Source organism: Mixophyes fleayi, chromosome 1, assembly GCF_038048845.1.
Source record: "Mixophyes fleayi isolate aMixFle1 chromosome 1, aMixFle1.hap1, whole genome shotgun sequence".
Classification (NCBI taxonomy): domain Eukaryota; kingdom Metazoa; phylum Chordata; class Amphibia; order Anura; family Limnodynastidae; genus Mixophyes; species Mixophyes fleayi.
In genome coordinates, this window is record NC_134402.1 from 126,210,836 (window position 1) to 126,234,618 (window position 23,783).

General features: G+C 37.9%; 1 protein-coding gene and 1 long non-coding RNA gene across 3 annotated transcripts in view; one reads left to right on the forward strand and one right to left on the reverse strand.

The window, feature by feature from the left end:
• Positions 1-7,885, forward strand: part of TNIP3 (TNFAIP3 interacting protein 3) — a 45,951-nt gene extending 38,066 nt beyond the window's left edge. Inside the window, exons 9-10 of the mRNA XM_075189525.1 lie at positions 318-378; positions 7,609-7,885. Coding sequence (XP_075045626.1) covers positions 318-378; positions 7,609-7,643 — 96 coding nt within the window. The 3' untranslated portion in view covers positions 7,644-7,885. The remainder of the gene's footprint in view (positions 1-317; positions 379-7,608) is intronic.
• The window catches only part of LOC142105869 (uncharacterized), a 91,397-nt gene that overhangs the window by 38,816 nt on the left and 28,798 nt on the right, over positions 1-23,783 (reverse strand). For both annotated transcript variants that reach the window (XR_012679724.1, XR_012679723.1), the window contains exon 2: positions 3,954-4,045. This is a non-coding gene — a long non-coding RNA (uncharacterized LOC142105869). The remainder of the gene's footprint in view (positions 1-3,953; positions 4,046-23,783) is intronic.

The window sequence follows — 23,783 nt, forward strand, 5'->3', positions numbered from 1 at the left end:
CGTTCTCACTGTACCTTTGTCTCTTTGTGTGTTAATTAATTGTTCCAATATGTGATTTGCGGATAGCATCTTGTGGTATATATAAAATGTTTATGACGGGTACAGACAGCCAAAGTACATCTCATGGGAAAACAGAAAACAACCCAATGAGTTATAACAGTGGTTGTGCTGAGCCAAAAAGGATTGAGCTAAATTACTTCTGTACGACAAACAAAAAGTCTTTTAGTATGTTTATATTTTGAGCTTGCTGCTGAGTTTTTGTTTGAAGTATTCATGAAGTCCATATTGTTGTAATAAGGTTTTATTATTCTGTGTAGCCAGATTACCAGTGGTATGTTCCAGGCCAGCTTCCTCCAGATGTGAAGCAGAAAAAGACTGGTAAGAAAGCAGCTGTGTTCTGCACCCTTTTCAACTTTGAATTACTTGATAAAGCATTTTTAAAACAGTCTTGTATACAAAGATATGATCTCTGAGTAACTGGAAAAATTTATTTTTTTTATGTCCTAGCTCACGTAGGATCATGCATGTGATCTGATATATTTTACTACATCAGTAACCAACTTTTGGCATCAAGTTTAATATTTTTGTATTAGTACACAGTTAGTTTTTATATTGTAATATATATCTTTTATATTGTAGTCGTTCTTAGTTGTTGGATGTCTTTAGTCATGTTCCAGTGGGTGAAATGGACAGTAGAAATCCCATGAAAGGATAGGTGTGTTTTTAACATAAAAAAACAGTGTCAGGCTATAAGAAGAATCCTTATAATTACCATTTTTCTCTGGTTTGTTTCTTCAGGCTAGTATTAATGATTTATAATTCTGCACAGTGTAATGTTGCTACCATGGCAGCCACAGTACCATGGCATTAAATTTTGTGAGCAGAGAGGCATTGGAAAGTCCCTCTGAGCTCTGTCTGCATTGTACGCTGTAAAATCCACCCTCTCTGTCTTCACATGACATGCTGAGGGCTATGATTCTGTGTACATGTGTGATTGTCAGCCTTCCCTTCAGAGAGATTTTGAAAAGGAGAGGATGATTTGTAGGAGGAGCAGTTAAGAAAAATGACAGATCCATGCTTAAAAGTTACATACCTTGCTATTTTAAGAAAAAAAAACTTCTATGTCGGATTGCTGCTTTAAAAGTCATTTAATTGAAATAAAGTGTCACCAAATTTCTCATTGGGATCTTTATTGCTCAACATTTTACTTATGGATCTTTCCAACTTCTTTCTTAATTATTCTTTTCTCCTTTCTTCCATATTCTTTTTTCTTTGATAAACCAATGGTTAAAATAGAAAACCCTCATAGACAACGCAGTACTTGCTATGCTAGGAGCCCCCCACAACTAACAGCCCAAGATCCTGTCTGTAAGTAGCCAATCAGAGCAGCTTCTCTTTGATTGGCTAGAGCATGGGTAAGATGTTCTGGTCGTTTACTTGCTTGTAGACACCGCAAGGAGATTAATATCCACTTTCAAAAAAAGTTAATGTAGATTTCTTTTAAAAATAAAAAAATAGTTTGTTACGTGTGAACAATAGATTCAGAATGCCTTACTGTGATGAAAGGACAATTCAGCAATAGGCTCTGATGATAACAATTTAAAACATATCAAACACAGACCACAGAATACACATTACCCAATGAGGTTATATTTAAGATAATCTGTGTGTCAAGTGTAAAAGCCATTTAGATGTATTTCAAGTACAGCAGATGGAATAAAACTGTAACTCTGGAGTAACGTCTGACATAAACAGAACATGATACTTTACGAAGCTGAGTACTTTGTTTATGTGAACAATTGAGGCACATGGCCTTTCTCATGGGTTCTGTAATGAGAATCATCTTTGTTGTTTAGTTAATTGAATTTATGTTTTCTTTCAAGTCAGTAGGTATGGTACAATTACCACACTAGGATCAAATGATATACTTGGTGATGATATGCTGTGCAGTTCGCAGAGGGACATAATGCAGTATACTTCTTGATGCATCTGCAGAATAGGGATTTTTTATATAAGTGTTATTAGAAATTACATTAAGGGGCAACTTGTATTTTTCAAAGTTAGGAATATTGGATTATAAATAAAATTACAGTAGTATGATAATTAAAAAATAGGTTTATTACTTTAGAAGTAAGGGTTAATAAGTATTTGACAACTTTTTTTCTATCATTAGTTAGTGTCACCCTGTTTGCAGGCACTGTACAAGGGATTCAGATCAGCTGTCTGATTTATATTCAGTTCAATATTGCCTCATTAATGTCTAGTAAAAGACAAGTAATTAAAAATTATTTTGTTTTCGAATCATGCGAAAAACAAACTTTCCAATCAGGGATTTATTACCTTTTTGAAGGGATAGTGATGTTTCTCACCCTTGTCTGGATATAACTCACCAAAATATACAGTAAGGTTCAGTTACAAACCACCAAAAAATTCACAACCACACTGCTTCTTAAACTGTGCAAGTGCATTGTCCGATAAAAGGCATGTTTAGGGTACATGCCCAGCTACCGTCCTTGTGACTGCCCACTATCATTCGGCACCTAGCCTTACGTGTTTCTGGATACACTTGAAAATGCACATGATGGAAAGAGCCACTTAGAAATTGAACCTAGTACTGCTTTAGAACCACTCCCTTCATTAATCTTAGCTGTTCTATTTTTCTCCTAAAAAGCGCTTATTTATGTCTTAAATTAATGGTGAGAAGGAGGGGATACTGTTAGTCTTTATTACATGTCACATATTCGTGTCTGAATATTTTTATTACATTGGTCAATGTATGCATAGAAATACTCTTTTCTCCACCAGTGCAGGTGGTACAAAATGCAGCCATCTGAAAAAAATTATATGATGAGACACAGGGGTAGATTTACTAAGCTGCTGGTTTGAAAAAGTGGAGATGTTGCCTATAGAAACCAGTCACATTCCAGCTGTCATTTTGTAGAATGTACTCAATAAATGAGAACTAGAATCTGATTGGATGCTATAGGCAACATCTCCACTTTTTCTAACCTGCAGGTATGTAAATATACCCCATAGAGGTGGTAGAAAAAGCATGTCCTTTTTGAGTTGGAAAAAAAGGTTGTGTGTATTCCCTGAAAGCAGGGAACTCCCATGAATGTGCCTTCTCCACATCTTTCTCTATTTAAATAATCATGTCCCACAAAACAAAATCTAATTTTTGCACGAGGGCATAAAAATAGGGACACACATCCTGCTTATCTGCAATAAGCACAGAACACCAATGTTCCACCCAAGTCCTCCCATGAAACGATTTGCATGGAACGATTGAAAAGTTTTTCACATCTGCAGATGCTGCAACTTTGGCCTTCAAATCCATGTACTTAGTTATAAGACTTGGGAAGCATTTGGCAAAAGTAGGTATGTGAAGTCTTATAACAGTTTGCTTCTTTTGTTGGCACTACTGGCTACTGTCACTGCCACCATCACCCCTGCACTTTGTGTTCAAGGATTAACCTGAACTACAAGAAATATGAAGTATATATACCTATAGGTGTACTATTTATAGGCTTTAAAAATGTGTCATAGCAACAACAACAATAATAATAATAATAATAATAATATTTGTACAGTAAATAAAAACAGTGTTTAAATTATACAATACACTTTTTTTACCTTATATTTTTAAATAAATACATAGAGCATAATTGGGGAAGCAAAATGTAGTGCTTCAGTGATGCACATGTATTTTTGGATAAATGTATTGTATATTATAATTTGTATATGGCTTTGCAAATTAGTCTTGAGACTAGGATCAGTGGCATGTCTATGCATATTAATTGTGGCAACAAATATGGCTTTGTTCATTAGTCTTGGGACCAAGTATGTCTGTGACATTACTTTTGTCACCAGATAAGACTCTGCACATTAATCGGCACCTTATTTGAATCTGCATAATAAACTTGTGCCCAGGTATGGCTTCATATATAGCCTACCTCTTAACTGAGCAGAGTTGAACCAGGAGGATGATGTGCAGACAGATATACTCATCTCCAGCTTGGAGAGTCAACCTATAGTAAGTAAGGCTCTGTAAGACAAAGATAATACACCTCACTTAAAACATTTTAATGTTTTTTTAAAAAGTACTGGAGAAGCCAGTGCCACAATATTGTATACATATATATATATATACCGATCAGCCACAACATTAAAACCATCTGCCTAATATTGTGTACATCCCACTCAAGTTGCCAAAACAGTTCTGACCCATCGAGGCATGGACTCCACAGGACCTCTGAATCTGTCATGTGGTATCTGGAACCAAGACATTAGCAGCACATCCCACAGATGCTCGATAGGAATGAGATTTGGGGAATTTAGAGGCCAAGTGAACACCTTGAACTCTTTGTCATGTTCCTCAAACCATTCCTGAACAATTCTTGCAGTCTAGCAGGGCACATTATCATGCTGAATAAGGCCACTGCCATCAGGGAATATTGTTGCCATGAAGGGGTGTACTTGGTCTACAACAAAGTTTAGGTAGGTGGTATGTGTCAAAGTAACATCCAGATGAATGCCAGGTGTCCCTGCAGAACATTGCCCAGGACATCACCACACCATCCACATGCAGTAAAAGAAAATGGGATTCAACAGACCAGGCCGCCTTCTTCCATTGCTCCAGGGTTCTGGCTCTCACATGCCCATTGTAGGCACTTTCAACAGTGGACAGAGGTCAGCATGGGCACTCTGACCGGTCTGCGGCTATGCAGCCCCATATGCAGCAAGCTGTGATACACTGTTGTGTTCTCACACTTTTCTATCATAGCCTACATTACCATTTTCAGCAATTTGCACTACAAAAGGTCTTCTGTGGGATTGAACCAGATGGGCTAGTCTTCGATCCCCAAGTGCATCAATGAGCCTGTGGTGCCCATGATCCTTTTGTCAGTACACCGGATGTCCTTCCTTGGACCATTTTTGGTAGGTACTAACCACTGCATACCGGGTTCACCCCATAAGACCTGCCGTTTTTGGAGATGTTCCGACCCAGTTGTCTAGTCAGCTTAATTTAGCCTTTGTCAAAGTAGGTTAGAACCTTACGCTTGCCCATTTTTCCTGCTTCCAACACGTCAACTTCAAAAAATTGACAGTTCACATGCTGCCTAATATATCCCCTTGACAGGTGCCGTTGTAACGAGATAATCAATGCTATTCACTTCACTTGTCAGTGGTTTTAATGCTGTGTGTATATATACACATGTATATATATTTATATATATATATATATATATATATATATATATATTCATATATTTATATATTTACACATGTATATATATATATATATATATATATATATATATATATATATATGTATATATATATATATATATATATATATATATATATATATATATATATATATATACACACACACACACATGCGCACACACACATATATACAAGCGCTCTTTTTTGGATAAAAATGCTTGAATATAATATATATATAATATATATCATATAATTATAAAGGAGAATCAAATATCGCTAAGATGTAGGAGGGAGAAGACCTTGCAGTAAAAGCAGTTTCCACTTAGGAAGTGATGTTTTTTTACTCTCAGTTACTATCCCCTTACTGAAGCTAAAATATATGTACTGAATAATGGATTCTCTTTTTATACCAGTACACAAACAAACCTGGTTTGATTTGCAAGTTGAGTTCTAAAAATTGCACTGGCAGCTTAAACTTACGGAATTTGTCCTGTCCAAACCACTTATTAATCTTGCTGAAACAGATTTTATACATAACCCTTTCAAAATTAAAATCACTTTGAGTCGTCCACTAACAGTCCTTCTATAGCACCTTTTATGCCACTTATTATACTTGATTCCACTAAAAAAATACAGAGCGCTGGAAGTACTCCTATTATAGTACTCAGTATGATGAAATCATCAAAAATATTAGAAGATAAGATAATTCATCTTTATTAATATAATTAAAATAATATTTTTACATTTATTAAAATAATCTCAGCAGATGGCTACCTAAGAAAGCCTAACAATATCATAAAATAAAAAATACTAAGCAGGCGGCTGATACAGAGTCTCACTTCCTGTCACATGGTCAGAAACCTTGAATATTATTCAACTTAAGAGATGTTCTGATCAGACTGAGTAAAGATTTTTTTTTTATTGAAGACACTAACAATGAGCTGTTCTGTTCAGATTATGGGTCTATTTATTATCCAGAAGCAATAGTATAGATTTTATATCACTAATAATTACCATAAATTTTTTGCCAGGGCCGGTGAGTAATATTCAGTTCCCCAGTGATACTAATTGGCAGTGGTAGGAGGATTCTTATCGCTTCACCACCCAGGCCAGGGTGCCTGGTATTTTAAAAAAAATATTTAACCTGTCTTGTAAATTTTATCGTATGTCTTTTCTGTTTTTGTGTACCATGTAAGCAAAAGGAAAAACTTTAATAAAATCATTATTGGAAAAAAAAATATTTAAAAAATAAATATTTCCCTGGGAATCCGGTGCGGGAAATTGCTTTATTTAAATAAGCATTTCCCATCAATAATCCCTTACTATCATCAGATTCTTTTTGCAGGAGGAAACAAACATGCACTCTCACAGACGATGCAATTTTCTATATAAAATCCATGCGTGTTGCATAAATTTATGCATTTGGGCAAAAGCTTACATAAATGGCATTTGCACAGTGAGATGAGCATGTCACTTTGTGAGCAAGCATCTTTTCAGACAGTGGAGCAGTGCCCTCTGTATTGTGATATGTCTTTATAAAATGGCAGGCAGAATGTAGGGTCAGCACTCTTCCAAGAACACGAACAAGATTAGTTCAGGTTTTTCTAAGTCTATGCGCACATTTAAACTTGTCGCCTCTGCAGTGCAACATGGTTTTGCCAAGATGCAGATTTGCTCCATTATTTTCTTATTTTGCTCCTAACTCTAAATGAAATCCAGTTAAAAGTGCTGCATGCTCATTTGTAAAAAGAAAACCTGTGATGTCACTGCAGTGATGTCACAAAGGCTTCAGTCCCAGAAAGGGCGTTTTGTCTTCCTTATACATGGAGGGTTGAGTTAGAAGCTCTTAGGGCCTCTCCTACTAGAATCCATGTAGGCCCAGGACAAAATGCCCCTTTTCTAAAGATGGCCATACTGAAACTCTCATTTTTATTAATGAATTGACAAATTGCATGATATATACACAATATATTGCACAATGTACACAATAAAACCTTCATCAAGGACCTAAAACACTGAACAGTTTGTCAATTCCATTAATAAATTGGGAGGAAATACTGTACATTTTATCTATCTAGACATAGGTGTAATTGACCCGAGACATTTCACTTGAACTACAACTTATAGCATGCTCAATATATCAATGCCATATAGTGCATGATTTTGGATAACTAGACACTGACAGATGTAACTGTAAGTAACCTGTGTATGCTTAATGTGTAGCTCTTAGCAACAATGTGACACAACTAGCTGTCCTAATTAAAGAACATGTAAAAAAATATATTGTATTAGAAAGGGACTACTCAATTTTTTCTGATTATTTGTATGCTGTTATTTCTTACATATTTTGGGTTTTTACTGAGCTTTTATTATTTTCAGGTGCTCCATTAAAACAGTGTCACATGCCTCAGTAGGCCGGCCGTTTCCTGCACTGCTGTCCTTCCAAGACGTATGCGTGGAGAATGTTGGGAAGTCCTCTCTGTGCTACATTTTACATTCCTTGTATGCTCCAGATTCAGAAACAGACATACCCAGCAGAGTCCAAGTGTATTTAAAATATAAAATGCATAATGAGCAATAAAAAAGATATGATCTGCTCCTACTTCATGATGTTCACAATAATTAGTGTGATTAAAAATAAAAATTGCATATGTTACATATTGTGGCCATGTATTTAGAATATATAGAGGTTTTGTCTAAGAGTATGGTTAAATGATGTCTGTTTTATATAAGGAGTAGCAAAAGTGACTATTGTTTCTCCATGTTTCTGTATTGGTGTGTCAAGTGTGACGATGTGTGGAAGCGCTTAACCTGTCCTTGTGCAAGTATCCATTCTTGTGTAGCGGTGTGTGCATATTACAGTGTATTCATGTCAGTGTTCCTGAAGCCATTACCTACATAGCATTGGCCACATTTTCCAGACTCCAGTGACAACCATATTGCAAACATTATTGTTAGCCACATAATCAGATGGCACAGACCATACTGTCAATACTGGCCATAATAGACTGATGAGTTGAAGGTCTTAGAAATGAAGAGCAACGTGGAGAGCACATGGGTGAGTAATTAATTGTTGTGTGTATGTTTTGTTGTTAACGTTGTGTGGGTAAGAGTAGTTTGTGTGAGTATGTGTGTGATACCCCATTCAGGACTAGTGACTCCTTACAAAGATCTATATATATCTGGAATGGGGGTATCGCTTAAGTAAGATGAGGAACCCTATAACTGAGAGTGGACAACTGTGTATGTGGAATGTAACCATGTGGACTGCCAGAGAGAGGGAGAAGGAGCCAGAAGCCGGGTAATGGAGCCTGTATGCTGAGGAGAAACTTGAGGAGCGTGATATTGTTCTTCTTCAGGACTGGGTGTACAGCCTGAAGTAGTCAGGCAGAGCTGAATATTCCCTGTACCTAGAAACCATAAGGATACAGTAAGAGAGCACAACGTTTACACAGTTAAACTTATGTAGACTTAATTATCCTACCTAGAAAGGAGGTTGTCAGAGAACAGTGACAGAAACTGCAGAATATTGATATTAGAATAAGATCTGTAAGGCAGAGCCTCGGAGTTAGAGACAGTCCAGCATTAGTGACCTACAGAGTCAGCCATTTTGTTCTGTTATTCAGTAAAATACTTAAATACATCTTCACAAGAGTCAGTCAGTTTTTTATCTCAAGTCCAGCTAAACATCAGCAGCTACAGCTAATAGGAATGCCCGCTCTGGCTGCCCCTGCAATGATTCAGTAATTAGCGTATTAATGGTGTCAAGCTGAAGTAGTGCTCAGGACTGGCAGGTTATACAGTGTTTCCGGTTCAGGATTTAAAAAGCTTGCAAGCAGTTTTAATTTACATTAATGTGCACCATCAAAGCCTGTCCATGGAAGAAATAACTATAATATGTACAATATGTTTATGAAGTAATAATCGTTTGGATTCCCTTACCTCCAGTAGACGCTGACTGTTAAATTGTAAACTAAATATTGCATGTTGCATTTTACTGTTTAATGTGATACTTTGTTTGTCACAGTTATCTTGCTAGTTGTGCGGGGTGACATTAACATTTCACTTGAAGGAAGTTAAACTGCAAGAAAGAGTTCCCATAAAATAAATATACGGTTATTTTATTTTATTTTATATTTTATTATTTATGTGTCATTATTGTGAATTGGGGGTTTGGGACCACCTGTCTCTCTGTTGTGGCGTGGGAAAAGAAGTTGTTGCTGGAAACGTTTATCAAGGTGAAGAAAGCCCACGCAAGGTAAATTCGCACAAACAACGTACAGTTACATACCCCTTAAGGAGTGTTACATGTGTCTTAGAGCACTTTGCATTTGTCTGTGCTAGTGTTGTGTGTGTCACGGAGAGTATACTAATTTACTATACTAGGCAGTACTCATTTGCAAAGCAGAGGCTGGACAGACTATGAGCCAGGTTACCCCCTGTAATAAATATTATAGAGTGTTTAATTCCGTTTATAGGTTTGTTTCCTGATTAGTCTACGTGGACACAAGTATCTTTTAATCCATATCCCAGCGATCATTGAGCTACATAGAGAGAAACAGTAGAACAGTAAACAGCAGATACGAAATGCAAAGTATGGAACAAGGACAAGGGGAGTAGACCATGTAACTTGGCTATGTATATTTTATCTGCTTCTCTTCATCAGTGACCTCACCGTTTCCAGTCTCATAAGGGAGATAAGATGGATTAAAAATGTTTTTTTTGTGCACAAGGGGTAAATCTCATTGTCTTTAAAAAGGCCACTGCTCAGTAAAACATGTCAACAACTATCAGTAACCAACCTCTTACCTGAAGCCAAGAACCCCCTCTTGTTCCAGCTCATGGTGCTGAAGGACTATTGAAGCGCTATAGATAAATTGTTGTACTTTCATTTTCCCTGCATTGTAGATGGGAACATGAGGTGAATGCTGCACAATATTGTACCAGGAACAAGTAACAGAAGTTCCTGGACAAAACCCCCCCTAATTGCTTCACCTGCAGACATGTTTTATTGAGCAGAGTTTGGTGAATATGTACCATTCATTCACTCATGTCTATGCATGGCATTTATCAGTCATATGGGGGGGAGGTAACAAGAGCTCCCCCAATCATTTTTAAAAGTTGACCCCTATGCCTATAGTGACTGTCTGTTGTGTCCTTTAATAGTCTTTAATTATGGCTACTTGTTCCCCCAGGAGAGTGGTTCGCAAATCTGTCCCCAAGTGCTGCCAGAACATTTTTTGAGGGTTTCCTCTGTGAGAACATATGTCAGGGAAGCTGTCCAATTCAATTAAATGAATTCACCTGTGTATGATTAGATACATTTTCAAAACAGTCTCAGGTGAATTGTAAATTAGGTACATTTTTTGAATTCATCGATTTGCTGTATTTTGAAGCTCAACAGCTTGGTGAGTTTCATAAACTCTCTTCATTCCAATTATGCACACCGTTCATGGTTTACTGTAAGGTAACCAGTTCACTGATCAGAGACAGCAGGACACCTATACAAAAAGTATTTTACAGGAATCCGCTGATTGCAAACTGATATCCTTTAAACTACACTGTGTCTTACACATGCTTTTAATATGTGTGCCGTTTAATCAGATAATTTGATAAGCTTAGTTTACTAATTGTTACACCCTCCATGTGCTCAACTTTGTGATACAACATTTTTTAACTCATGTTATTGCAATCCCACATAAGCCACATATCATACTTCTGTTGGCATCCAGTAAATCATATTATCTCCCAAAAGTAATATTATTATCTTATATTGTAAAAACTGTGGACCTCAGTTACAAAGCGCAGCTGATGTGCGGCACAAAGCACCTTGTTTTTTTGTCTGCTGCCCCTAGATGATCCGCCCAGAGCACTTCAAGGTACACAGCTACTCTACACTCTTGGCAGATGAGTCCAGCAAACTAAAAGTGCACCTAAGTTTGCCAGGAGATGGGAAAATTCAATGAGGCTCACTGTGCAAACGTGTAAACAACAAAGTCTAATCTTTTATGATTTTAGAGACCACCTACATAAATAATTAATACTTTTAGATTTTTCTCTTAAAACATTGTTCAGTTTATCCTAAATTATGGCTTATTTATTCAGCCTCTCCACACATCTCAATACTCTTCTAGTTTGTGATGTAATTGATCAAGAGCACGTTGCTGTCCACTAAGTGGACTATCTAGGCACTCCGGTGTAAACTAAAGAGTGCCCATCCAGTGTGTTTCATAACTTACCTCCTTGTGTGGAAATGTATTATTAGTATACTAGAGGGCATACATTTATTTGTTTAAAGCAAAAGTGTACTTTACTTCTAAAATGTGAATGAGAAGAGACAAAGGTTTTATATTTTATACTAAAGCCAATAACCAAAATAACAGTTAAAGTTACTAATTCTTCCTTTTTGGCCAATTTGGATGTCAGAACCATAAGCTCAGTGGTGAAGTGAATGTAACCGTCTTTATGGAGCTCCGCCAACTGTAATTATGCAATCAGTTGTTTCAGAGAATATCCCATTTGGAAGAAAATGTGATTTCCTGTTTGGAACAAATGAATTTTTAGACCGCCAATCACCCAGAATGGAAGAAGCATGTAAAATCATTGTTGTCTGATACGTATTATCATCACAGGAAGTTTACGCTTTCTGCATTTTTGTTTAACTATGGCACCAAAATGATAGAGAAAGCATCTGCGGTATGAAAGTGCACCATGTAAAATGTGTAAATTAACATATACATACTACACACAGTGGGAGAACTTTGCATCACACACTCTGTTTTATATATTTTACCCTTTCACTGGTTTCTGAACATAGTAGTGGTGCAGTTTCTATGGTTTTATTTTGTTTTTATTGTGAGCGGAAAAAAACTCTTAAGACATATATTGAGATAGACACATTTAAAACTTAAAATAAGTATACATAGCGGACTACATTTTGGAATAGGAACAAACACATCTAAAGGGTATGACTTTGCACCTGGGCAAACCATTTTGTGATCAGGGGCGGGCTGGGCAGGGGGGCATCGCCCCCCCCCCCCCCCCCCCAGGCCGCTCAGTCTAACCGCTCTTTGGCCCGTGGATGCAAGCGTTGTCTTCCGCATAAACTGGATATTACCAGCGGCGCACAGTCGGCCGCATCACATGACACGCGATGCGGCCGCGTCAGCGCACAGGCGGCCTCATCACATGACACGCGATGCGGCCGCGTCAGCGCACAGACGGCCTCATCACATGACACGCGATGCGGCCGTGTCATCAAGGACGTGGCCGCATCGCGTGTCATGTGATGCGGCCGCCTGTGCACCCCCCCGGGCTGAAATTTGCCAGCCCGCCCCTGGCTGTGATGCAAGGGTTGCAAATGCAATTTGTGTCTTTTGCCTGCATGGAAAATACTACCTTCTTTTTGCTTGTAGCACACGAATACTGAGCAGATGTATCTTTACACTTCGAGTAAGGAAGCACCCCCATCCCAACTATAAATTTGCCCACACAGAAATGTCGTCCATCAACTCCCCCCCCTTACTCCAAAGCGCAACATAGTTTTGCCAAGGTGCACGTACAAGTTGGATTTACTCCTTACTTTTGATGAGGTCCAGTGTTTTTTAACCCTTTCATTGCCAGGGGTCCACCTCAAAATTGTTCCTGGTGAGGCGTTCTTTTAAATGTCTTTAATTTGTGGCCATTATACTTGTATTTTTTATTTATATACGTTGCAATGCTTATTTTAGTGAAATTAATTACAAACATTGTATTCTATGAATTTTCTCATTTACAGAGATGTCAAATATATGTATTTTACTGAATAATTTTATTGTGAGCCATAATAAATTGTATATGTAAATGTTTTTTTTCCCCCTTTTTTAAAAAAGTGTTTTGTTTTTTTTACCATTACTTTTTTAAATTAACTTTTAGCTAGTAAAGCATGCGTTAAGATAAAATACCATAAGTTGACATGTTATGTGACATGCTAGACTCTGACAGATAGCACTCTAGTTTCCGTACATACTTTTAAGGAGATGATCTGTGTATTACAAGAAGTGAACAGCCATTCATGTAGGACTCACTAGTTATCACATCAACATTAATGGGCCTGGATTTCCCATTACAGTCTCAAAACTTCATTTAGGATCCTGGGTTCTCCAGGTCTTAGGAACTGTCTGAGTTCAGAGTTTATCTGAGCACTGTGCATACACAACTTTGTTCTATGACACTGCGTGCGTGTCATTTCTCCTTACTGTCATCCCTATCTGACACTTCCAGGCTACCCTCTTCTCATCACTCATCTCCTCCTACAGGACCGAACAACAAGCAGAGGATGGCAAAGGGAGTTACAGCAAAAAGTATGATAGCTACTTCTGCTATTTTAGTGAGTGCTGCAATCCTACATTGAAGTAGGATTTACTTCAATGGCCTCTTAATTGTGAAATAAGCTCCAATGTAAATCATGGATGACACTGAAAATGTTGCTTAGATGTATTGTGCTATTTGTATTTCCCATTTGCTATATTTCCTCATATTTTAAGACTATATAAACACTGGAGTTTGAGCAGTAGCCACAGTTACATCATCTATGACCCAGCTGCTATTCCAGTGTGCTTAGGCTTGAGGCCACATTTGGTAACTTTATTAGTCCAATTGCTTAGCTCTGATATATTGTGGATCAAGTTTATAGATTGCTGAGAGGGTCTCTGGAGGGCTTAATAGTCTTTGTGCATATTTGTAATAGTAAAAAACTTGGGGATTTGGGCAGTCCTCAAAACAATTTTCAGCAAATTATGATTTAAACTTAAGGCAAGAACTTATAAGGCTGTACTACAGTAAAACCACAAACATGGATTGGAGGCTCTTCTTTCAAGAAATAGCATTGATAATTATAATTTGTACATAACAATTTGGAACATGCTACACTTAACATAGTGAACACTGTTTACACTGATTCCCATTCATTTTCCTGGACTGAATGAAATAATATCACATATTTTTACATCATATAATTTATGGGTGTATAAACATTGTTTTATATAAAAGAGCAGTCAGCTTTCCGGCACTAGCTTGACAGGAGACACTACTCTCTAGTGTTAGGGAACTGTGCTCCTTACAAAACTTCCTGCTTGCCTCTGTTCTCCTCCTCACAACATGACACTGTCCCAGGAGTTTACAGGACACAAAGTTCTCACACTCATTCCCCACTACTGTGGAAATTCCAATAATCTGACTGGCTACAGTGTGTTCTGACATGTTCACTTTAAAACTGAGGGCATCCTGGTTTAGTGGACTGAAAGTAAGATGCTCAGACACCAGTCAAACACACATAAAAAAGTAATAGTAAAAAAAACCTCATAAGAATAATACTAAGCCAAAAGCAAATTCTGTGAAAATAAGGTGCATAATCACCTCTGTAAACATTTGATACTTTCAAGAGAATTTTTGATCACCTCCTTAAACACAGTAAGGCCATGTTTTAAGACGGATTAAGCGCCACCCATATGGGGAAGCAATTATTAGTCAAATCAATTAGATGAGTTCAGAAATGCATAGTCAGGGTTATCATTAAAATATATCTTTACGTCCTATAACAGAAATTTTAAGGAACCTTCAGACAGAAATGAAATATGCAAAACTATGGATTCTTCAGTGATCAGAATTCCTTAAACATGATAAATGTTTAACATGATCTCCTTTTCTTGAATCTTTTATTCTCGCTGTTTTTTTTAATAATGCATTTATAAAAATGGTTTTGAGGGGTCCCCATCTAATCCAACTAGAGATGAGCGGGCTCGGATTATCGCAATCCGAGCCCACCCGAACAGTACGCATCCGACGGCGATCCGAGCACTGTTCGGGTACTCCTGGCTGGAAGAAACACTGAATGCGAGGCTGAAACTCAAAATCCCGCCGCCGGATCTCGCGAGATTCTGATTTTTTATATTCCCCGCTATAATGTGCTCAACAGACAGCAGTGCTGTATGGAAGTATGGGTCTGCACTTAACAAATTCCTCCATTATGTCTGGAAGCAGACAAATTATCAATGTACATTGACTGCACACCAATCAGTCAGTATAGAAATTCCCAGAAAGGTGAGTACAAATCAAATATGAGCATTACGAATTATTGTAAGTCTAGGAGTCATAAAATGTGGCTTTCGTATTATTTACGTTATGATTCGACTGGAGAACCCTTTTTAATTCCAGTTTTTGGACTCCCCTTGTCCCTGTGGCTCCATAGCAAAAATTGGTGGTTGCAAGTAAATGTTCATTTAAAAAAATAACATCAGACTGCTTAAATATAACAATAGCAATTATTGTTTGCAGTACAGCTAAACTTGGAATATACTACTAACAGAGAAATAGAACAGTCTCCTTTTAAATAAAATGTGTTTTGAAATTATAATGTGCAAAGCAAAAGCAGTGACCTTTGAGAGGCTTCTGCTTGGAGAAGGCATATCACGCATCCTCGGGCATAACTAGAGTCATGCATTGTCAATTTGTGTGGAAGAGCTGTAATTGAACTGATTGCAGTTGTAATAAATCTGATTGAGCAGTTGAGAAAGTGAATTAGTAAATTTGTGTTACAGAGATATAATTGATATGCTGTTTATGTATTTACATGGTACATCTCGTGTATGTATGTGGTGTCATATATCTGTCAATTTAGTATGAAAATGTACAGAGTAGACTCTGCTTATTCACTCACAATGTATTATGACATAATTGTTGTGTCTGCTTATTGATTTGGTCATAAGGTGCATTATGGTGTGATATAATTAACCAAAAATCCATATATTCTATATATGCATAATTAATGTGTATGAACCAGATCCTGTAAATATCTATTAATCTGTGTTACAGTTAATGTTATAGCTATTTATGATTAGCTTTCATGTTCCAGTTTTACAGCCCTCTGCTACAATGGTAGTATCCATAAAGTATGTGTTCCATATTTTACTGGCCATGCCCCTGTGTGCATATTTGTACAGATTATTTGTGTTACCTAGGAGACTGCAAGCAAGGCACTGATCCAATATTGTGAGGTGTGAGATGTTCAGAATAGACTGGAAATGAGTGGAAATGAATGTTATTGAGGTTAATAATAGCGTAGGAGTGAAAAAAAAACAAAACTAGATTTTAGCACTTTGTATGCTTTTTTTTAAAAAAAAAATCAGAACCCAAAACCCTAAATCAGAACCAAAACCTTTCGTGGGGTGTTTTGGCAAAACAAATCAGAACCCAAAACCTCAAGCTAATCAGAACCCAAAACACCAAAAGTGTCTGGTGCACACCCCTAAATCCAACAGGATGCATTCTGCAGCAATCAAAAAATAGACTTGGATTTCTTGCCACTGGTTTACGTTACAGCAGTGCATGTTTTTTAGATCTCCTCATAGAATCATATGTGGCATAATCACATGTAGATCTATTGGAAAGCAATTGTCCAGGAGTGACCTTCTGATTTGAAAGATATATGGCTAGTTAATAAATTATTAGCTGGTGGCCTGGACGAGCATGGAGTAGCAAGCACAGTTACGAGCTCTCCATCCCAGATATCCTGTTGATCTCCGTTATAGTGGAATAAAGAAACTTTTGGACCCAAAACTGTGCATCCGAATAGTTGCTGTACATAGTGTACCCGTTTTGATAGTGCTCTTGCCATTTTACCCGAGACTGGGAGAGAAAGAGTTGAGCATCTGGGTAGAGGAATACTACAGGCAGTCTGTGGCAGTTTGTGGCAGTTGATGACTGCTGGGACATAGCGCCTCTGTAATACCACATACTGGCCTAGGTGAACACAGCCTGTGATATCCATCTGATACAGGTACATTTATATCCTTGTACAAGTGAGGAGTAACTGAATTGGGCTTTGGACTTATTTGATTATCATTATCAGTGTTGTTGGAGGAGATATACCTTTCTCTGTGAAGATAACTGGCTGCAATGCACTGCTAGCAATACAATCTGAGCGGTACATCTATATGTAATTAAAACTATACAGGTTACAGGGTTGCATATAAGCTTATAGGATAAATATCATTCCATCTTTCCTGTGAAATTATGGGCAAACATAACCAGTCCACCGCAGCGGGAAAATTGGACCGCTTTGCTCGCTCCTCCACTACAGCCTCTGGTTCAGGAGATGCATCACATCCCGTTATCCCCCCTTTGTCGGCTCCACTGGCGGACCCTGAAGTTACATTACAGCAGGTCCTGCAGGCCATTGGGGCATCTGAAAAGCGTGTTACGGATAAAATAGGAGAGGTGCAGGTGGACCTCTCTCTTCTCCGGCAAGACGTGCAAAAAATCAGGGAGAGAGTGGGTGAAGTGGAGACACGTGTGTCTACATTGGAGGACACTTCTGCACCAGTTGCGGGCCGGTTGGAGAGTCTGGAGTCGCAAGCCTTTCTGTTTAAACAAAAGCTTACGGATATGGAGGGGCGTTTGCGTCGCAGCAACATTCGGTTGGTTGGATTGCCCGAGAAGGCAGAAGGTGTCTCCCCAGAATCTTTCTTGGAAAAATGGTTAATCCAATTTTTTGGTACAGATTCATTTACAGCCCAATTCGCAGTGGAGCGGGCCCACTGTATTCCAACTCAAGCACCCCCTCCTGGAGCCCCCCCACGCACCTTCATAGCCAAATTGTTGCACTATCGTGACCGAGATACCATTCTACGCTTGGCTAGGCAGAAAGGTTCAGTGGAATACAATGGTCAGCGAGTAGCAATGTATCCTGATTTCGCTCTGGATGTACAAAAGAACAGGGCTCAATTCATTCCGGTGAAGAGAAGATTGAGAGATTTACAGATCCCATATGCCATGATTTTCCCTGCCCAGTTAAGAGTGGTTTTGGAGGGCCGTACTTCCTTTTTTGATACTCCCCGAGAGGCTGCAATTTGGTTGGACCGCCTAGCTGCTGCTGGACGCTGATGCTGGATGAGTACTTTTTTATGTCTCTCCTGATAGTCCTTTGGACATTGCTGATTTGTCATTGATATTATGCATGGTATTTGCTATACATAATGTAATGTCTCTTCTGTGGTACAAAAAAAAAAAAAAATGTATTTCGCTCAGGTGGGGTCTGTGATTTTCAAACTAATATTGAAAGGTCCACTGTAAAAAAAATAAAAAAAAAAATATGTAATGGGCTGGAGAGCCCATGGCTTTAAGGCCGTTCTTTACCTCTCTTGTCTCAATTCGCCCCTTTTCCTTCCTTCCTTTTCCTTCCTCTATCTTCTGGTATTTTGCGGGTTGGCGGGTGACCTTTTTTGGTAGTGTGCTGGCCTGCTGAATATCCTAAGGTAATTTTAGTTAGGGTTTAAGGTATACTTAAGTTGGGTGGAGTATACAGGGTGGGGGTATGGGTTTAGTATTAAAGTTATTTAAGTTGTGGGTAGTTTTAATGTTATCGCAAATATATAGACAAGGATTATATGTGCTTATAAGTATGTCAATGTATGCTCTGCAGGGGTGTGGGATGCGGGGTAGTGAGATAAGAGGGACTACTATTATATGTATTCTGGTACATCTGATAAGGAGCTGAAAATTCTCTCCTGGAATGTGCGGGGCCTAAATAATGCTGTGAAGCGTTCTCTTGTACTAAGACAAATTAGAAAAAATGATCCTGATATTGTTTGTCTATTGGAGACTCACTTACACGGTGATAGAATACTCGCCCTTAAAAAAGCATTGGTAGGTAGGGCATACCACTCTACGTACACGACTAATTCTCGAGGGGTCTCTATATTGGTACATAAACGTCTCTGCTTCTCCTTGGAAAAAATTCAAGTGGATGCAGGGGGAAGGTTTATACTGATGAAGGCTATCATTAATTGGGTTCCGGTGATTCTGTTAGCTGTATATATACCCCCACCGTATAATGGTGAGGTGTTAAGGAAATGTGGAGAATTCATGGCATTGTTCCCAGATGTTCCAGCCATTTGTATAGGGGATTTTAATAATGTGATAAATGGAGAGGTGGACATTGTGGGATATTGCTCATAATGTTGTTGAAAGATACAGTATAACCAAACACCTCACTGTGTGCTTTTACTAGAAGGAGGCAGGAGTGTGAGAATGTAGATGGGGATCTACAGGAAGAAAGATATGCTTTCTCCAAATATTTGCCTGATGTGATATAATGCCAGGGAAGATGTTTATGTATTTATTTATTTTTAAATTGTTTTTTCCCGAAGTCAAATATAGAGTTATGGTTATGGAGCTGGGGAAGAGTAGTGTGAGTTCCCAATCCAAATGTTCAGTATTTGTTTTGGAAATGGTTTTGGCTTGCTATAAAGCCTTGTTAAGCAAGCTCAGATACAAGTAGATGCTGCTAAGAACTGTAGCCCTTCAATATATGTCATTGTTATTTACCAAGTGTTCTCCTTCAGAGATCTCTCTGTAGCAATGAATCCTGCAACGTAAAAACGGTACTGCTTACTCCAGCAAGGTTTATATTATTATTGCTCTTTTGTGCCCTTTTTTTCTGATACAATTTAATGACGTACAGGAAGTTCCCTGTATGGACCATAACGTGACTTACTCTGATTAGTTAACTTCTTGCCTACTCCTAGGGGTAAATTTATTAATCTGCGGGTTTGAGAAAGTGGAGATGTTGCCTATAGTAACCAATCAGATTCTAGATATCATGTTGTAGACTATACTAAATAAATGACAACTAGAATCTGATTGGTTGCTATAGGCCAGGGGTCAGGGAACTTTTTCCCTTTTACCCGCAAATATATTTAGATACGCCAACGTTACCCCCTTGATTTGAAAGGAAGGAAATCATATATTCTTAATTATTGGAATTCAAAATTTTATTGAATCTATTCAAAATTTATTTGAAAGCTTCAACTTCAAAACTTCAGGCTTTGGAGAAATTATGTTGCTTCATTTTTGATACGAGAGAATCAATATTGGGGCATTTTGATGTCAGAGCAATTTGGATATAGTCTTCAGCATCCAATCAATTTCTGTTTTGTTTTTTTATGTTCGTTAGAGTGGAAAATCCTTGTTCGCAAAGGTAGGTTGTTGCAAAAGGCAGCAACTTTTTGACTGCCTCCTCATGTGCAATTTTGAATGCTTTTGCAGCTGTTGACAACCAAAAATATGACAGATCTGCTTTGTTTTCAAATGCAATACGTGCTTCATTATAGCATCAAAGCTCAAGAAGTGCAGCTGCCAACCCTTGATGATCTTCTGGTACAACAGCAATTTCACATTTAAAGGGGTCTGCAATCCAACTGACAGCATGTGAATCGGCAGCATTACCCACAGGAATTTCACTTTTACCCCATTTGGGGTAATTTACCCCTGTTCCCTGACCACTGCTATAGGCAATATCTCCACTTTTTCAAACCCGCAGCTCGAAAAATGTACCACCTGGACTTGAGTAAATCTCTATGACAATAAAAAAGTTACATTAATTTTACGCACAATTAATGATAGTACGGTAATTTTACCTCGGATTTCTGCTGTGAGCAAAAATCAGCGTTGAAATTATCGTGCTAATGGTAATAATGTGCACTATTATCGTTGTAATGGTAATAGTGCGCGGGCCGCGTTACTTTCACAAGTTAAATCCCCCCCAATGAAGACCTCTACAGAAAAGGTGATAGAACCATGGAACAGTCTCCCAACAGAAGTAGCCAGGGCTCACACTTAACTAAAAAATATCCATAGCCACACATATGACTATTGTTAAAATCTCAACTGCTTCAACCCACAAATTAAAATACAACTAGATTGAACAACAGGAGATTTTCTGCCATCAGATTCTATGTTTCTGTGTTTTTAGAACCATATGCAATATTGCATTTGTTTAATGAAGAACACATTCATTTGGGCAGCATTTCAATCCTTAAAGCTGCCCTACCAGCTAAAGTGGTGATCATTTTTGTTCACCACTTTAAAATCGTTGTAGAATGTGAGCAAGAGGACTAATGTGATTGTTATGGGTAAGGTAGACTATTTCATAACAACAGAGGCAGGACTGACATTGTTCGCTTTTTAAATATATTTTATTATTATTTTGAATCTATTTAATATTACAGCAAAATGCACCCTGCCATATATATTATAGGAACCCAGAGATGTGTACAGTGTGTAAAAAAAGGCTTTGTTAGGAGATATGGAATATTAACAAGATATGTTCATGGTTGACAGTGTAAACACAATCATGGCCTCCTAATTAAATTAATTTGATCCTTGTACGTTTGTTTTGGGTTTTTTCTTTTCTTAAAAAAACAGGTCCTTGCCACCAACTATGTATACTTATGTCACTCCCCTCCTGCAGGCATAGATCAGTTTGACTGTGAGCATTGTAAAAAGCATATGTTAATTTTATGTATGAGGAGTTAAGATATTGAGGGTTATTTACTAACTTTTCTCCAAGGTCCAAATCTGCGCTAAAAGCATAGCAAACAATAAGCATTCAGCTTGTATCTATCAAGTGCAAGTTAGACTGGGTACACACCACAGGCTGTTCAGCCGATTATCATTATAGATGGGTGGGCTCGGTTTCCCGAAAACTGAGCCCACTCGAACTTAGGGTTTCGCATGCGCGTTCAGGCATGGAAACGAGGCAAAACGTTATCATTGTCTCGTCAAATCTCGCGAGATTTTGATTCTTTAAATAACGCCCAAAACGGAGCTTCGTCGCCATTTCACAGAGAGACAGAGAAGGGATAGCAGCGTCTTTGATAGAGTCTAGTGTAGTTAGGCAGGGTTAGTTAAGTGATAGTTTCAAGTCCCATTGCCAGTGCCAGAGCTCACCCACAATTAGGAGAGGTGTCAATGGGCTTTGTTTAATAGGCTGGTATTGTGCTTTCCAGTCTCCATTCACAGTGTACTGTTGCAGAGCTCAGCCAGAATTAGGAGAGGTGGCATTTTGCATTTTCTTTATAAAAATGTAATAGCCTACTATTGTTCTTTACAGTCAAATTGTATTGTGCCACAATTCACGCACAAGTAGTATAGTTGGCATTTTGCATTTTATTAATAAAAATGTAATAGCCTACTATTGTTCTAACCAGTCAAATTGTATAGTGCCACAATTCACCCACAATTAGGAGAGGTGGCATTTTGCATTTTCTTTATAAAAATTTAATAGGCTGGAATTGTTCTTTACAGTCAAAATGTATTACTTTTCTATTGTGAGTTTGTGACACTGGTGTGTGGCAATGTTTTCTAGATGTGATATAAAATGCAGTGTGTTTGTTTCGTGGCTCTGTCGCTTAACATCCAGCCAGCTCGCTGCAGTATTTGGCTGAAAGTGTATTAAAAGCATATTGTGACCTGTGAGATGGTAAAAATTGAAAGGAAATGACTGGAAATTAGTGTTAGTGAGGTTAATAATAATGTAGGAACAAAATAATACCTAAATGATGTGATTTTAGCCCAAAATTTTTTGTAAACAATAGCATACCAAAACCAAAACCAAAACTCGCAAGGGCGATTTTGGCAAAACCAAAGCCAAAACCCGAAGGTAATCCATATCCAAAACCAAAACCAAAACACGGGGGTCAATGAGCATCTCTAATTATAATGCCAATCACACGATAAATGACTGTTCAGGTCGGTATTGCATTAGTGTGTTCACTGAAACGATCAACGATGGTAGTTCCAAAGCTCATCGTATCATTTCATTTTATTTTTTAAACCAGACTAAAAATTTCGTTCAACGATAGAATGACGTCCTTTCAATTGTGCAGTGTGAATCCACTCACGATTAGGATCTCCATAAGGTTTACAGAGTCATGATCTTTCCATCAGATGGTTATCACAGATGAAGAGCACAGATTAGAGGGTAAATCATTTAAGACAAGTATAGTGTGTACACATGAATTTGCATGCTGATCTGGACTTTTTTTTTTTCATTTTTCAGTCGTTGGTAAAATCGTTACTGATAAGGCATCGGGAGAAATTTTCTGTAGTGTCTACCCAGCCTTAGACAATGAAAGCAAATGTTTGATTGGTTGCAGATTTGCACCTTTGATTGGTTAGTAAATAACTCTTTGTGACTCAATCTATGAGGATCTCTCCCCCAATCCAGATGTAGATGATTGCTCTCAGACGGATGCTCCTGAACATAGACAGTCATTTACATATAATTGTTGAGTTGTGGAAAGCTGTTCCCTTCTTGTATGTGTGGTAATAGGATGTGATATAGGGGAACAAATGGTGCAATCTGCCCCAAGTTCATACTACTGTATAAAATGAATCACCTTTGTAAATGTCTATGTGGTTACAGTAATGTGGCCTTGTTCAGCCTTTCATCAATTGTGTCTGAGACTCGAATGAAATCTGTACTTTTTAAATATGCAGCCCTGTTTCATATATAATATGTTAATTGTGCTTTGTGAAGTTATAACAATAACTTCCCAAGTGTTTCTAAATCTACAAATGTCATTTTCAACCTACAGCTAAAGTTTCATATACAAAGAAAATGCATTTAACATAGATTGTGGCTTGGATACTAGTTCCGCATGGCTTGGGCAGGCCACACAATTGCTTATATAATCATATGCTTAGCATATACAATACTTATTATGCATACATTG